We start from the raw sequence: 16,950 nt of genomic DNA on the forward strand, positions 1-16,950 counted from the left end.
TAAAACGATCGTACTTCGAGTCCTCTCTGTTGCGGACAGACTGTGTCCCACAGTGCAAAGTGTAGTGTCTTTCTCCACTAAGTGAAGAATTCCTCTCCTCGGGCGACCTCCAGAACTCCCTAAGTTGGTCTTGTGGCCCCAAGAGGTGTCGGCCCCTTGACCCTAAGCCTTAGGAAATGCGGGACAGTTGCATCTTGGAAGTATCTTTATACTTAGAAATTCCACATTGCTTCGTTTGGCCTGTATTTTACTTTCTGAGCTATGGTGACCGATATTTGATATTTATAGCCCCCGTTGCCTGCCTTCTCCTACAGGAACGGAAATTTGTGGGTGGATCGGGTCAAGTGAGTGAACGGATAATGGACCGCCTCGGGGACAGAGTGAAGCTGAGGCGTCCTGTCACCTTTGTGGACCAGTCAGGTGACAACATCATCATCGAGACATTGAACCATGAACTTTATGAGGTAATTCAGCCTAGGCCCAAGGAGCGTATATTGAATAGGCTTCGTGTCTTCTGCAGCTTCTAACCAAATATAATCCAAGCAGTGGTGTGATTAACGTTGGTATGTCTCCAACTCTGTCTTCCAAATTGCCATTTTGAGTTGACCTGCCTTGTTCTGTTGTTCTGCCTCACAGTGGCCTCATTTTGTATGTGGTTGCTGCTCGGGGTCATTCTAAATGATAAATGTGAGGTTTTCCCCCCTCTGTGAAGACCGAGACTCACACGTTTGAGGTGATATTTTTGTGTCTGTGTCTTTTAGTGCAGATACGTAATTAGTGCCATCCCCCCAACTTTGACTGCCAAGATACACTTCATCCCAGAGCTTCCACCAGAAAGAAACCAATTAATCCAGCGTCTTCCGATGGGGGCCATTATAAAGTGCATGATGTATTACAAGGACGCCTTTTGGAAGAAGAAGGGTAGGCTGCGCTTACTCACGTTTAAATTGTGTTAAGTGAAGGGACCACACTCTCTTTAGGGACCTTCTAGTAGACCCCGAACAGAAAAAAGATGACAAAGATCAGTATTTTTAAATTGGCAGAGAAAGGATCAGAAATGTCAGTCTGGCCATCTCTTCACAGCCCCTGGTGTGGCACAAAATGACCCCAAGAGCACTTGCTGTCAGTGAAAGGGAAGGGAGAGTTCCCGCCAAGTGGCGGGGGCACTGTTGGCCTGGTTCCTGGCGTATGTCCTGCCCCTTACTCTAAATGAGACAGTGACCCAAGGGGGTCCAGTGCGAAGAGTGCCGCTCTGAAATCCCACAGTCCTGGGCTTCACTTGCTTACTAGCTGAGCGGCCTTGGCCGCGACACTTTACCTCTCAGCATCGGTCTCTTTGTGTCAAATGGTGACAGCGAGACCTACTGTCAGGATGTGCACAATTAGCCCAGGTAGGGCCTGGGCGGATATGGTGGCTACGGTTCGTAACCCTGCCCCTCCTCAAAGGATTCCTTCCTCCTGCCTTTCCCTTGGGCTCTCGGGGTGATTCCCTCCGATGCAAGGCAATTCCTCTCTTCCCCCATGTGTTGCAGGGCTCTAGGGTCATGGTAGTTTGAGCCCTGCATTGGTCCTATGTGACCTTTATGTAAAGGTCATTGAGATGGGTCGTTTTCCACGTGTCTGGGTCAGCAGACATCCTTGTGTAGTTAATGTGTGTATTTAATAAGGAGATATCTTCTAGGGTTGGGGCAAAGACTATTTGAGATTTGCCTTCCTCTTAGCAAAAAAGTTTTGTATATAGCACACACACATACATACAACTTTTTTGCTAGGCAAATCTCACATATAAGTATCTATATATTTATTTTACATATGTATATAATTCTTTCCCTAAATTTTTGATGAGGTCAGTGTCAATCTCCTATTGATTTTCTCCTTGTTAAGATTATTGTGGTTGTATGATCATCGAAGATGAAGAAGCTCCAATTTCAATAACCCTGGACGACACCAAGCCAGATGGATCACTGCCTGCTATCATGGGGTAAGTTAGAGCTCGATGCTCTGCATTTTCTTAATCGCGTTCATGTCTAGGTGTGGATGTGGCCAGAGCCTATAGAATCAAGCTCAGGCAATCATAAATAACCCTATGGAAATATATCCTTTTCNGCATTTTCTTAATCGCGTTCATGTCTAGGTGTGGATGTGGTGTGTTTTAAAATATTAATGTTTTGTATGTGGCACGAAACTCCAGGAAACTTTACAAAAACTGAACACTGTTTTGAACTTGTGCCCATTTCTCTCTTTCCCCCATGGAACTATTGAGGACAGAGCGTAGAAAGCAGCTAGACAGGCGGTATGGTAGACAGCCCTGCCCAGGGGCAGAATGTCCACACTCATCTAGAATGAGAATTGACTGTTTAATTCTGTAAAACCATTCAGAGCTAGCGTTTCTGGGCTGTAGGCTTTTCTCCATCCCAGACATCACTACACCGCAAACTCGAATACACTAATCATTACCCAGCGATAGGAGACCAATGACCAGTGAGGAAGGGCCGTTTGAGGCAGAGCTGGGCCTTGAGTGGGTGTCCCTTGTTGTGATGGGTCGCACCGCAGCTGTCCTTCACTAGGGATGGTCCAGGGTTTGGTTCTGTGTCCGGAAGAGGAGAGCTCTCCCCTTCTCCTCCCAAGCCCCCCCAGGGGTCCAGACAACCAAGCAGTGCTTTCACAAAGGAATTGCTAGGGAGTGCCTCCGCCTTCCCAAGTGCCCTGGCTTTGACCATTCCCCAAAGCTCCACAGATAAAAAGGCTGTTGATTCTACCACATGACAACAGAAGAGCGCAGGGTCTGTAACAGCCAAGTGACTTCAGATACCGGCGGTTTTTCCCTTCCCCCTTGGGAGAGTGGAGCTCACGCACATTGCATCAGTGAGGGGAAATTACAAAACCAGAAGCAGACTCATGACCCGGGACTTAGCAGTCAGTGCCACTGGACTGGCCACGAGACATTTTGTAACCATGTCTCTGGCTGCAAAATATCAGACCTAGCCCCGGCCTCCCTGGGGAGGGCGGGGGCTCACGGCGTCATGAGCAGAGGAACAGCACATATGCTCTTCATCTCCAACCGCACTGGGCAAGAAGGGACACGGATCGTGTGGGCAGTTTGCCATCACCTTCTGAGTGCCAGAGTAAAGACCCTCAAGACCAATCCAACTGTGGATGGAAGGACACCGATGTTCTTCTTGCCCTGGGGGTTAGATATTGTGGGAATTGTTTCTGGGCTTTCTTGGGCTTTATTAGCCAGGACACGTATGGCAGAGGTTTTCCAGATGGGAATGGGGTTATTTAGGCAGTTCCTAAAAAGTGATACTCTAATCCGTTTTATCTGGACAGTTGCTTACGCCCTGCTCTGCTCCGGGACACTGCATGGTCTCCACCCTGCTCTTTGCTCTGGGCCATGAAAGCCTTAACGACAGGGGTGGTAATTGTCCAGCACTGTATTTGTGATGACTCGTACCTTTTGGCAAGTAGAAAGGACCTTGTACTTTAGAGCCGTGAAACGTCCCCAACCCAAAGCCAGCGTGTTTAATTTCCTCAATAAAACCGCAGAGCAAGTTAAAGAATAGTTGTCCATAGTTAGAGTTGGATCAAAGGGGTTGTTTCATTCTCGATTTGAGATTTGGCAGGAATGGCCACCGAGAACTGCCCTTTAGGAAAAGAGCTTTAAGAAGCACCCAAGATCGAAATCATTTAATGTTTCATCTGATATCGGTGATGTTCACTGAAGTCCCGTCTAAGCCTCAAATAATTGATTCCTGCATAAACTTAAAATTTAACCAGAATCATTACTAGCAAGCCACAATGTAACAGTGTTAAATCAAGCAAAATTAGGACTATATCCCTTCAAGTTCACTCTTCAAATTTCTTCGGTAGTCCACAGATTCCTCCGAAGTAGCAGTCTCTGGATTAACGCAAATACGTTTTGTAATCCTTGCTTCCCAGAATGATCTCGAATAACAGACAGCTCTAAAGGAATTGCCAATCAAATTAAGGAACAGTTTAACTTAGGGTTGAGGGAGGGGACGAGCTGTCTGTTGGACTCTTGCATTCTCAGTCCCGTTCTGCTTGTCTTTTTGGTCTAGAACAAAAGAAATACAAGTGTAAGACTTTTTTTAAATGGAGAAAAATTTCAGTGTCCTTCAGCTCATTTGGATTTGTGAATGCTTTCTAATATTAGTGTTCGTAAGGACTTCTTGTCACGATTCAGTTCTTTCAAACATACATGCAGTTAGTAATGTCAGTATTTACCGACAAACTGTAACTGAGCTTCACCGAGTTACTGAATTTGGGGACTGTGCTAGGCCAGTTTCCCGGAAGCCAACTAGGAAATGGAGATTTAGGTGCAGGGGTTCGTTGGGGTGTATGCCGGGGTCGCTGCCTGTGGGGAAGGGAAGGAATCAGGATTGGAGAGAGAGAGAGGTTGGGCTCCAGTGTTGTCCCAGCGGATGGCTCAGCCATTGCATAAGGAGCTCTGGAACTGGGATGGCCCTTTAGAGGGGTCATGCCCTGAGGTGAGGGAGTGGACTTTGGTACCCACCGCACCCCAGAGCCGATCATTCTGGGGAGGGGCGGGACCTTGAGCTGGGCAGCCCTCTGCTACAGAATGCCCTCACTGGGAGGGGGAAGGGTGCAGCCCTGAGCTCAGGGTAATGAGTGCTTGGTCCTGAAGAGGGATCTGGGGGGCCCACCATGGCATCCACTACAACTACTTACTTCGATTTGGATCTGCCGCTTTTGCTAAGTATTTGGCAGAAGGCAATGGTCAATTACCAGGATATCATTTAACACGAGATTAATTCAACTAACATTTGATTTCTCACTCCGTGCCAAGAACCGTGCTGAAATTTGGGGGTAAAACACTGGTAGGAGGCGGCCAGTTAACATAGGGGCCTGCAGCCTAGATGGGTTCTGGCCTACACAGGCAGACGGAAGGCAGCCTGGCGTTTGCTCTAATAGAGGGAAGTATTGGGAGTGCGGGGGAGAGTTTCTGAATGCTCAGTGGGCGGAGCCAGGAACATTTCCCAAAGAGGAGGCCGCTCTTTCTCTCACCTAATCGTTCAAATGTAACCTCTCTCTGCAGCTTCATACTTGCCCGAAAAGCAGACCGACTTGCCAAGCTCCATAAGGAAATAAGGTACGAAGTGACGTCTGAAACACATAGAAAAGCTGAGCTTTATATCGTGCTTCTTACGCTAACAACAGTATAATGGCGTCGTGAGAAACACCACGATTCACTAATAGTCTTAAGATCCCAATACATCCACCTTTTTGTCACCATGGCAACCTTTGTGTTACAAGTCCCCTCGACTCAGTGCTTGACTGTATGCATAAATTAATTTAGGTTTACATATTCGGGTTTATCGTACAGTGGTTGAGAGGTAGGGTTTCCCTGTGGGGTAGATAGAGAAAAATTAGAGGAAATGTTAACAGTGCAGAAAGCTGTAGAGGCTGAGTCCTGATCGCCTTGCGAGACCATTATCCCTTTTGCAAGGTTCTCCGACGTGTACTTTTTCTGAAGAGCAAAGCCATACGTGTGGGTTTCAACCTCTTGCCACTTGTGTACGTGGAAGTATTCCCCTTTGATTTTCTAGGACACAGCTCTGACGTTCCCTTCTCCTGGTAACGTCCTAGTATAAAACAATCATTTTAGGACAGTGACTTTTTTTTCTTCCTTTCTCCCTTTCTCTTTCTGCCTTGTTGTATTTGTTTTGTTTTGCCTTGGAATCCTTTCCTTTGTTCAGAGAAAATCAAACCAGGAACTCTTAACCTGGAAGCAGTCATTTGGCTATTGGGGGCGGGATGCCTCTGGGAATTTCTGGACTTCCCTTCCGGAGGGTAGCCCTAAATCCTTTGTTAGCTTTTGAAGAGGACCAGGACGCACACAGATGTACACTTCTCTCTGCCTTTAATTAAACAATAAATCCACAAGCAGCTCTTGCTTTGAGAGTTACTTTGACGACTTTGGAAGTCAGGCTGCAGAAGTTCCCACATTTGCGCATGAATTTGTTTCTTTGAGCTACTACGAGGTCTGATTTCGGGAAGGGAACTCTTTGTCCATCTCCTTACTCAAAAGGGAATCATGGAACACTACATCAAAAACTAAGGATGTACTGTATGGTGACTAACATAACATAATAAAAAATGATTATTTTAAAAAAAGGGAAGAATTTGGGGTCCGGTGACAGGGAATGGTTTGTCCAGGTCTCCACAGCTAGCTTGTGACAAAGTCAGGAATAGGATTCAATGCAAACTTGTTTTTCATGACGCCACACTAAGCTTGACATTTTCTTTTGGATTTCCTGCTTTCCCTCTTTATTAATAGTAAAATAAATACCAGCCTGGATGTAGACATTTGGTTATGATTCCACATGGTGGCTGAACTTCTTGAAAGTTTTTATAAGGCAAAACCCTTAGAACTCTGAGTGTGTCTTTGACGGGAGTGAGATTCCCAGAACTGACCACGTCAGCATCTGCCAGAGAATCTTTGGAAAATACTTTTTTTCCCTAAGGCCCATAGATTATGATTTGGTAGGTTAGGGGTGGGGCGTGAGTATTTTGTATTTTTTTTTAAAGATTTTATTTATTTATTCGACAGAGATAGAGACAGCCAGCGAGAGAGGGAACACAAGCAGGGGGAGTGGGAGAGGAAGAAGCAGGCTCATAGTGGAGGAGCCTGATGTGGGGCTCGATCCCATAACGCTGGGATCATGCCCTGAGCCGAAGGCAGATGCTTAACCGCTGTGCCACCCAGGCGCCCCAGTATTTTGTATTTTTTAACAAGCTTTTCAAATGATAATGAGGGGCAGCCAGATTTAGACACCAGTGAGTAAGCACAACTACAAGAGATCTGCACAGTGGTCTCTTTTGGCCATCATTGAAAATATGTTCTATTATTTTTAGAGCCCAGCTAACCAATCACTGCATTGCTCTAACAGTTTTGACTTACATAACTTTTCCAAAAATTTTACATTTTCATGGGAAGAAGGGATGGGGGGGAAGGTACTTTCCTGATGGATTTGTATGAACTCATCCTTGACTCCTCTAATAATTATAAAACACAGTAAATAATGACTTCCATATCTATTATAAGTGGCTTATTGTCCATGCATGAAAAATTAACTGCAAGGCAGGTTGATTGGATTTTAGATTTCATTCTGTTTTAATAAAGATTTTATCACATGTCCCAAAAATAAGCTAAGCATCATTAAACCTTCAGAATAATGATCGTCCATACTTTTGTTTTCTGATTGACTCTCAAATGTTGAAATTTCCCTTGTAACACTCACTGGGAATAGGTAAGAATCTGTCATCTCATCGTAGAATAGGAAAGAGGCTACCATACTATGCTGAGGATAAATTTTGATTCCGTACATTTTTTTAAAGGTTTTACTTATTTATTTGACACAGAGAGAGAGAGAGGGAGAGAGCACAAGCAGGGGGGAGCTGCAGGCAGGGGAGAAGCAGGCTCCCCTGCTGAGCAGGAAGCCCGATGTGGGACTCGATCCTGAGACCCCGGGATCATGACCTGAGCCGAAGGCGGATGCTTAACCCACTGAGCCACCCAGGCGTCCCAATTCAGTACATTTTTATTGAGCTTCAGTCTCCTCATTTTTGACATAGGGGCTTGGATTGGGCAGAGAGAGACAGAGACAGACAGTAGTCTGGAAACTTCTTCCATTTCTGCCTTTCCTTTATGGTTATTGAATCTGCAGCAGCAACAGCTCCTTCAAGGAAACCAAACTTTTCCTGTTTGTACTGGAACTTATAGAGCCACCTGATGTCTTGTCTCTGAAAACCTTCCATGGGAACATGGTGGCAGTAAGCCACCGTGTTTATGATTTTACCTCCTCTTCCTGACTTAACACTGTATCTCCATGAAATGGAAGTTCTGGGAGTTATATAAGTGGCCTAAATGTGAGCATTTGGACAAATTTATAAGGTTAGATTTTGTCCCCCATCGTTCAGAGAAATTGATGATGTGTTTTAAAAATGTTTTCTAATGTAATTGGCAACATAAAATCATCATTTTAAAAAACCACTCTTTCTTTTATTACTAGTAAGTATCACTGTCCCTCCCTTTCCCCCTCCTCTCATTTTTGGCCACTTGTCTCTTCACCTTTCAATACTTGTCTTTCAGATTTGAGGTAAGCCCTGCACCCCATTTTTTAGCAAATTTTTTTTTCCAGTCGCTCATTAGCACATAACAAATATTTTGGAGCAGTTTCAATGTTTAAACTATATAAAAACTAAAGAAGGTAAATACCAAAGTATATAACCGGCTCAGCGTGAACCTGTTCAAACAAATCCTGAAATTGAACCATTTATTTCAAAAAGGGATGATTTTAGTAAATTAGCACTTTTTAATTTCCCCAAGAGTGGTTGTGAGTTTAAAAATACCTGTTTCAAGAAGCGCTTAGATCAATGAAGCTACTGATTTTTTTTAAGACCTACCACGTGTCATGGCTGTGATAGTCATTTACATAATGAATTATGAGGGTAGCCAAAGATTGAGGTGACATCATGTAGCCCATCCCTTGGAAGTACCATGTCTACAGACCATTCTGTCACGTGCCCGATGACTAGAGTAGAATGACCATAGGCCTCTCGTGGTGTGGGATATTTTATGTTGTACTTAAAAGATTAAATGAGCTTCAGATGTTCATAGATCTTTAGAACATAAGTGGAGGATAGTTAAAAGACACTGTCATATGAACTATGGACTTCTAAAAGGGATTATTCTAGAATTCTACGTGTTCCAGAAAAGTGACTTAGCATCATTTCCTAAACGGACTGTGCTTAATCGAATCTTATTTTCCCCATTTGAATCCTGAATAGATATGCTATCGGGTAGTAAAAGAGGCAAAAACGTAAAAGGGAAATTCTGTTGCGTCTTCAAATCAAATGACCGCATTGAGGCACAGAGGGCTGACCTGAGTGCAGAGATTCGTGGAACTGTTCGTGTTGTGTAGTTACCATTGATTTTAGGTTTTCCTTAATACATCTGGCTTATTAGCGAGAGCCCTGGCACTCACTGTGTTTATTCTCTACTCAGTTATTACTTCCTTAACATTTTTTTTACTCTTCTTTATAGGAAAAAGAAGATCTGTGAGCTCTATGCCAAAGTGTTAGGATCCCAAGAAGCTTTACACGTAAGAAACCCTCAGCTTTAATCCCTAGAAGGTTCTGCTCTGTTTGCTGTAAGTGGTAAAGCAAAGCAGAGTCTGGTTTCCTGACAGTCTTATGAAGAGAGTCTTATGAGGGGATATGCTTACTGGAGGATTAACTTCGGTCACAAAAAGGCCAATGAAAGCTGCGGGTCAGGTGCATACAGTTTCTGATGCCGCAGATTCTTGGGCTGTTTCCATGTTCCCTGGATAACTGGCAGCCAATTGCAATCAGGGCCTGGAGTCACAGGTATTAGCTCCGGGGTGGGTGAGCTCAGTTCCCAGAACAGAGGTCCTGCCCTTGAGTCAAAGCCAACTGATTACTCTGAAGCGAAATCCCAAATACTTCCTCATTTGCTGGTGAGGGCGAACTAGTATATACGTGACAGGATGGGCAGAATCTAGCCTCTCTCAGGTCAGAGCCACACTAATTGATTTTTCCATCCATAGACTCCATTCACAGCTTGTGTAGGGATTTCAGTGCTTTCAATCCACCACTGAAAGTGAGGATGGGAATGAAATTCTATCTGAAGATCCTATTAGCTAGCTGGGGGCTCTTTCAGGGGATTATCTTTGAACTGGTCAAACAATAAACTTGCAGACTCTGTTAGGGAAAAACTGAGAGAATGTTCTCTCATGTCTCTCGGAAACCATTGTTCATCTTTAATGTCCCCATTTTAGGAGGATTCCCATCGTTTACTTTTCCAGCTCAGAGAAATGGCTCCAAAAATAGCCTTTCTTAGACATTGTGTTTATCTTTTTTAAGATTTTATTTATTTATTTTAGAGAGAGACAGAGAGTGCAAATGGGTGGAGGAGTAGTGGGAGAGGGACAAGCAGACTCCTCGCTGAGCACAGAGCCCGACTCGGAGCTCCATCCCAGGACCGCGAGATCACGGCCTGCGCTGAAATCAGGAGTCGGACGCCCAACCGACTGAGCCACCCAGGCGCCCCCACATATCTTATGCCTCCTCCCTTCCACCCCTTTTATTTTTCTAGCCGTGGTAGATGGGGAAATAAAGTCTGTTATTCAGAGAATCCAGAGATTTGAGCAGATCTTTCCAGAATGTGATTATTGATGGGGTTTTCCCTATGGGAAACTTAGTCTAAAGATTTCAGAATCTGTGCGGCAATGCCCTATCTCCCAGATATTGGAATACTCCATGCCTCCCTTCGTCAAGGGGTCGAAAAAGTCAAAGTATACGTGTTTTGTCACTTGGTACCTCCCCGAAGGCCATTTACTTGGTACTGTCGTTTCCCCTTAAATGAAATAAAACAGGGCCACCTTTTTTTTTTTTTAACATAAACTTTTTGTTAAAGTAAAATACATGAGAGCCTTCATGGTTGACGGGTAGCATTTCAGCTTTGTCTTCCCTTTGGAATTCTCTCCCCACCGAATACAGCCGGTGCACTACGAAGAGAAGAACTGGTGCGAGGAACAGTACTCCGGGGGCTGTTACACCGCCTACTTCCCCCCTGGGATCATGACTCAATATGGAAGGTACTACCCAGACACCAGACACCATCCCAGTTAATCAAAGACATGCACCAAACTTTTTTTTTTAAGATTAATTAATTTATTTATTTGTCAGCGAGAGAGAGAGCACAAGCAGGGAGAGCAACAGGCAGAGGGATAAGTAGGCTCCCTGCTGAGCAAGGACCCCAATGCAGGAATCGATCCCAGGACCCTGGGATCATGACCCAAGCTGAAGGCAGACAGTTCACCGACTGAGCCACCCAGGTGTTCCGACATGCACCAAACTTAAACTCATAAGCAAAGTTCAAGGGGAATTGTAGAAATAGTAATCAGCATTCTGATTTCGAATGCCCCAGGTAGTCAGCGTGTAGATTTCTGGGTGTCCGTAGGAGAGTAAGGATGTCAGTACGTAGAAGGTTAGCGCAGAGAGCAATAGCAGAGCAGCGGTGAGGATTTCAGATGTCAGTGCTCCCTGTGAGCACTCTGCAAGCTGCAGTGTCCTCGAGCTGGCCTTCTTGAACTCAAGTAGACATTGAGTTTCACATGACTGCCCTGGGTAGCAGTCTCCCCCTAAGGACATTGGCTAAACGCATCTGGCTGCAGCTGCTCCCCTTCGAGTGAGCCGTCCCTTCCCTGGACAGTTAACCTGTGAGGAGGGCATCTCCACACCAATTCGGGGAGTCCACCTTGGCTTCGAAGCCCCATAGGCCCCAGAAGAGCCATTGTCTCTTGTAACAGCCTCATAGGGCACGGGGACTGTCCAGGGACGTGCTCAGCTATGAGAGGCGGGACACTCGGGGAAGCCCAAAGGGAGAGCGTCCTGCTGGGCATTTGTAGCTCCTGGCCGTCTTCCCAGCCCCGACGCAGTTACCAGTGGGATGCCGGGAAAGGCGTTTTGGCATGAGCAGTGTCGCTTGGGAACGTCCACGGTGGGTTACCTTCCATCAGATTCCTAGAGGAACTGACCTAGAAGGTTAACTCCAGCTCACGTGTGTCCACAGAGAAAGAGGGGGGCTTATTAACCCTTCCTTACATGAGATTTTTCTTTGTTTTTAATTAATTGAATCAAATAGTCTTTGTTAGTGATAACGGGACTGATGAGCTAGAGTAGTTCCGAAGGCAGACTAGAAGCCCGGATGTGGAAACTAGAATCAAGGACAGGTGAAACCAGAGATTCCTGTGTTGGAAAAAGGAGAGAAGGCCTTGGGGGTGGAGGGTGTGCTGGTCGGGAGATTGTATAAAAATGGCAGCAGACATGGTAGGAGTCAAAGCCGACAAGCTAGGAGGGGACGCTTGCCCATTCAGCCCAGCCCTTCTGTGGCTTTCTTTGCCAAGACCTCTTTGGTGAGAAGGCCCATTTCCCTGTCCTCCACATAAATTCACAGAAGCCAACTGTACAGAGGTGGTTATTTTGAGACAGAAAGACATCTAATCCCTCGGGTCCCTCCTCTGCTAGAAATCAGTTCCTCTCCCCGTCTTCCCATTCGCCACTGTTGTTCCTCCTGGTACCCTGGAGTGCCCACATGGCTGGAGCCTGCTGCCGGGTCCCCTCTCGTGAAGAAGACGCCCCTTTGGAAAGATGGTGTCCAGAGCACAATGGACTGCGAATAGGAAACCTACAGCCAAGAAATCTGATTGTGGATTTCATGTGTGCTCTTGTCTTCTGATCCTGGCTGGCTAGGAAAAGGCCTGCGTCCCTTTTAGTGACTGATGATCTGATAGCCTGATTCTCTCTAGCTTGAAAGTTCAGATCCTTGGGCACAGGCCCAGGGAACGGGGAGGGGCCTTTCACCCTTTGGCTGAGCCGTCAGGGAGTTCTGGAAACGATCTGAGTTGCTCTGTCTTGTCTGGGGCAAATGAGGGCAGCCACGGGCTCTTTTCCCCTCCGCGCCTAACCAGGTAACTCTGCGTGATCTCTCTGTTCTCTCGAAGGGTCATTCGAGATCCGGTTGACAGGATTTACTTCGCTGGCACAGAGACGGCTACACACTGGAGCGGTTACATGGAAGGGGCAGTAGAGGCCGGTGAACGGGCAGCTAGAGAGGTAAGGGAGGGAGCCGCGTCACCATGTCTCCCGAGGCCGGTGGTGGTTTTGGCATCAGGCCTTACCGGCTCTTGACACGGATAAATGTGCACCTCCGCTTCTGTGCTGCTCAGTCCTCTCCTGGGGGGCTCCTCGAGGGCGAGCAGGGCCTTGCGTCCGTCGGAACTTTTGGAGCTCGCTTCATAATACCCCGGCCACTTTCTTGCAGGTCTTGAGTGCTCTGGGGAAGGTGGCCAAGAAAGACATAAGAGTCCAGGAGCCCGAATCAAAGGTGAGTTTTGCGGCTTCTCCTCCCTGGCCCAGTAATGGAATGTAAAACTCTTGACTCTCATCTAGCGTGTGAGGTCATTGTAGATGCCGCTCTCGGGCATATGTCCACACCCTGGCTTGGCAGGTATGTTCTGCCCGCCCTTGTCAGGGCGAACGAGGGTCGCTCTGCTAACGGTCTCTGCTCATCCATCCAGGATGTACCGTCTATGGAGATTACCCACACCTTCTGGGAGAGGAACCTGCCTTCCGTGACAGGCCTGCTGAAGATCATTGGATTTTCCACATCCGTCACTGCTCTGTTGATTGTGGCGTACAAATTCAGGCTGCTGACACGATCCTGAAGTTTCGGCCTCGAGCTTTCTGCTTACTCTTCCCCAACATCATCAAAAGCAAAAATGTTGGTGAAGGCTGTATCATTGGACCATCTTTAAATGCACTGGTTTTCATCCATAAGTTTAGTCTCGGTGTCAGAGTAAAAACAACCCAAAAAATCAGCTCGTTAATTTCAATAAGATCAAATTCCATCGCATTATTTGCCTTGTGTAGACAAACTTGGGTTGACTGGTAGAATAAAACCCTGTGATCCACCCCTTAATTTCAAGATGCCTAATTGAAGTGCTGATGAGAAACAATTTCTGCGTCCTGTTTTGCTCTTCTTTAACATGAAATGTCTGATGATTGTAGAAATGAAGTGTTCTGCTTCCTCTTTGTAGACGTTGAGTAGGTGACGGCCCAGCCTGTGACTGTCCTTTTCAGTCCTTAGGAAAGAGTGAAGTGTAGGTCCAGAGCCCAGAGGCTCGCAGCTTCCCGGGGGTGAGCAGCTCCCCCTCTGGATGAGGGGTAGTAAATGAAAGCAATGGAGGCGTAGACCATTGAGGGACATCTTATGGGCCGTCCTGGCCACTTCTGCTTCCTGTGAAGTTTCTAGACATCTAGTCTGGTGTTTCAGGTGACTTCCTGTGACCTGTGTGCAGCTCCCCCGGGGAGCAGAGTGAACTAGTGGCAGGCGTATCCCCCAGGAGGCCTCCTGATGAGGTCCACATGACACCCACTGCAGTAGGCATCTTCCCTGCCTCCTGGAATATGGCTAGATGTCATGATAACCTTCTTTGCCGATTTCAAGAAAGTATTTTCCTTTTTTCGGGTAGACCCTGGCTGTCTGAAGGCCCCTAGTGGTATATTTTTTTTTCTTTTTTCCTAGGACCACAGTAGAATTAGGCATTCCTGTTAACTTAAATGACAGAGGTACCTTTGAGTAAATATTAGCCTGCTGATCTCTCTCGAATAGGAACTGAAATACACATGATAAATTTCTGGTGGCTATTTGTTGAGACTATCAAATAGAGAAAGGAAATTGGGGCTTTATATTATAACTTCACTCGCTTTAGTTGTTAAGTTTATGACAGACATGAAATTGAGTGATTTTAATATGAAGACTGAGTTCTCTATTTTAGGAGTAATGTGGGCCCAGAACAGTGCCCACTTCTTTCTGGCCTTTCCCATTTTAAAAATTCAGATTTTTTTTTAAAGTCCCTTCCAGAGGTTTCAGCCATAAGACTACCGTTTTACATATAAGCATCTGGGGAAAAAATCAGCACCGATGTGACCAAATAAAGCAGTTGACAAGATTCAGTGGACTTGGGTATACAGGTGAATACATAGTAACACCTTATCCCACATCAGTGATGAATGAGACATTTCATTTTAGGTGAAGTTTCTAGGTAGCCGAAGTGTACTCTTTCATTTGCCAAAAATTTTAAGTAAAAATTTTGATGGGCATACTTCCATACATGATTCAACAAGCTTCATTCAAATTCACCTTCTTAAATTAATCAGGCCAATCCTTATGTGTCTCAATCATTTTATACTTTTATAAGAGAGTAATACTGCTGTGTTTGCCCGTCTACTGAATGTCACATGGTTGTTTTATAACTCGTGAGTCTACTGCTTGTCTCATACTGCTTCTCCCATATTCGGGATTTTCATACCCTTTTTATCTCCTAATACCTCTGAACCTACTCTCCTATCTTTATTGAACAGAATTAAAGGTTGCCAGAGAAGATCAACCTAAGTTTATTCCATAATTAACCTTATAAATTCACAAGTCACTGGACCCTGATAATGAGGGGTTAAGGTGTTCCAGTTTTGCCTATCCTAAGAGCAAAGAGCAGGAGTTTTCTGCCACTCTTTATTTTGTAATTGAAAAGCGTTTTAGCTAATGTAGGAGTTTGGGTAATGTCTTGGATGTGCTCCAGTCCGTAAGGAGTTGCCACACATTATATCAAACTGCTCAGAGAAATCACATCCCTGATCTATTTCAGTTGTTTCTGTTCACTTACTGATTAACTTGGTTCTGACACACCTTTTGGGAAATGCTGACTTAAACTTAACTAGCAACAGTTTTAACAGTAAGGAGGTTGTTAACGTATCTAAGTCTTTAATGCTGATGGACTCCTGAGTATGTGATTTACCCTCTTTTCAAACTTTTTAGAAAACCAATGAATTTACCCTAATGAAATCACCCCTGTTAAACTGTAGATTAAACTATAGACTGAGCTTAAAAATAAATGCTTTTCTAGGTGTTCTGAGATAGGAAATCAGAGCTGAGAACTCCCACCATTTTATTTGTCCACCACCAAGATCCGATAGGCCTTTCTTCCCACCCCAAGAAACCACAGCCAGTTCAGGAGGCTGACAGAGCCTGGCATTTGTTTCACAGTCCTGAAGGCTGCGTTGGCCTCACTCCACAGTAAGGTCGAGAATTAGACATTAAAAGGTAACCTTTTTGTCACGGCTCTTAAATAAGGACTTGGACCGCACTGAAGAGAAAATACCGAAGGATTGTGAACTCTGCTTGGTTTGACTGTGAACTTGGTGCCTAGTGTTCTGTCTGAAATGTACGCAGTGCTACATGTGGGAGTTCGCCTATGTGTGTGTTTTGCCATTGAATTAACGAGTTTGCTTGTGTGTTAATAAAGTGCACTACCATCCCTGATTCAGTCCTGGCTCCTCTTTTTAGTCAATGGGGGATGGGCTTACAGGGCCACTTCGTACTGATTCCCAAATTCTCACAGTTCCCTTTGACTGTCTTGTTCTCGCAAGGTTTCCTGGGAGCTGATGAAATGCTAGAATATTGTGTTCCTGACTGGGTCACAAGCGGTGTGGAGTCCGATGGCAGCTTTCTCACCTAATTAGCTTCTGACGCCTTGAGCAGATCACGGTGGTTCTCCATGTCAGTCTCCCCATCTGGGAGAGGGTGGGTTGCACTTGATGGCTTCTAAGGATTCTTTTCATGGCAGCCTTATGGGCTTTATACGTGGGTTGCCAGCTCTCTATTTTCGCCTCTACGTATGGCAGGGGCAAATCACTCTGCTTTGGTTCATTTCTTTTCTTAGGTTGGGTTCCCCGGAAACGGAGAATCGGGGCAGAAACTTCAGTGGGGAGAATCGGGGCAGAAACTTCAGTGGGGACGGCTCTCAGGAAATACAGCTAAGGGGGGTGAGCAAGGTGGGAGTGGGCAGGACTTGACCTACTAAGCAATTGCAGCTGAGGCCTCAGCAGATCCTAAGGGGGAGCTGGGAAGGCCCTTCACAATTGATCCCCATTGAAACAACGGGTCTGGCCTCTATCCCTTCATTAGCTGCCCTCTGGGAGGGGGTGTTACCTTGGCAGGTCACTAGGCAGGTCCAAGGACCATTCCTAGTGAGGAACTGCAGTGAACTGAGATCAGCCTGTATTCCCAGTAGCTGGGGGATCCAAGGAGAGGCACCCCTGGTATCCACTTACTCCCCATGAGAATACAGTTGCCCTTTGTCATGTAAAAGACGTTGTGAACTTGAGCTCGTTTTACAGATAGTATGGAGCTATCTCTGAGCCTATCCCTGTTAGATAAGGAAACTGCTTTTTGAAGGTTGTACTTCTTTTTTTTTAATATAATAATTTTTTTATTATATTATGTTAGTCACCATACAGTACATCCCTGGTTTCTGATGTAAAGTT

At 45.6% G+C, this 16,950-nt stretch overlaps 1 protein-coding gene across 1 annotated transcript in view; it reads left to right on the forward strand.

The window, feature by feature from the left end:
* The window catches only part of MAOA (amine oxidase [flavin-containing] A), a 69,756-nt gene extending 53,810 nt beyond the window's left edge, over positions 1–15,946 (forward strand). The window contains exons 7-15 of the mRNA XM_002922899.4: positions 315–464; positions 762–921; positions 1,885–1,981; positions 5,078–5,131; positions 9,089–9,146; positions 10,564–10,661; positions 12,570–12,681; positions 12,890–12,952; positions 13,146–15,946. Coding sequence (XP_002922945.3) covers positions 315–464; positions 762–921; positions 1,885–1,981; positions 5,078–5,131; positions 9,089–9,146; positions 10,564–10,661; positions 12,570–12,681; positions 12,890–12,952; positions 13,146–13,292 — 939 coding nt within the window. The 3' untranslated portion in view covers positions 13,293–15,946. The remainder of the gene's footprint in view (positions 1–314; positions 465–761; positions 922–1,884; positions 1,982–5,077; positions 5,132–9,088; positions 9,147–10,563; positions 10,662–12,569; positions 12,682–12,889; positions 12,953–13,145) is intronic.
* The last annotated feature ends 1,004 nt before the right edge of the window (positions 15,947–16,950 follow it).

Source organism: Ailuropoda melanoleuca, chromosome X (assembly GCF_002007445.2).
Source record: "Ailuropoda melanoleuca isolate Jingjing chromosome X, ASM200744v2, whole genome shotgun sequence".
Taxonomy (NCBI): Eukaryota; Metazoa; Chordata; class Mammalia; order Carnivora; family Ursidae; genus Ailuropoda; species Ailuropoda melanoleuca.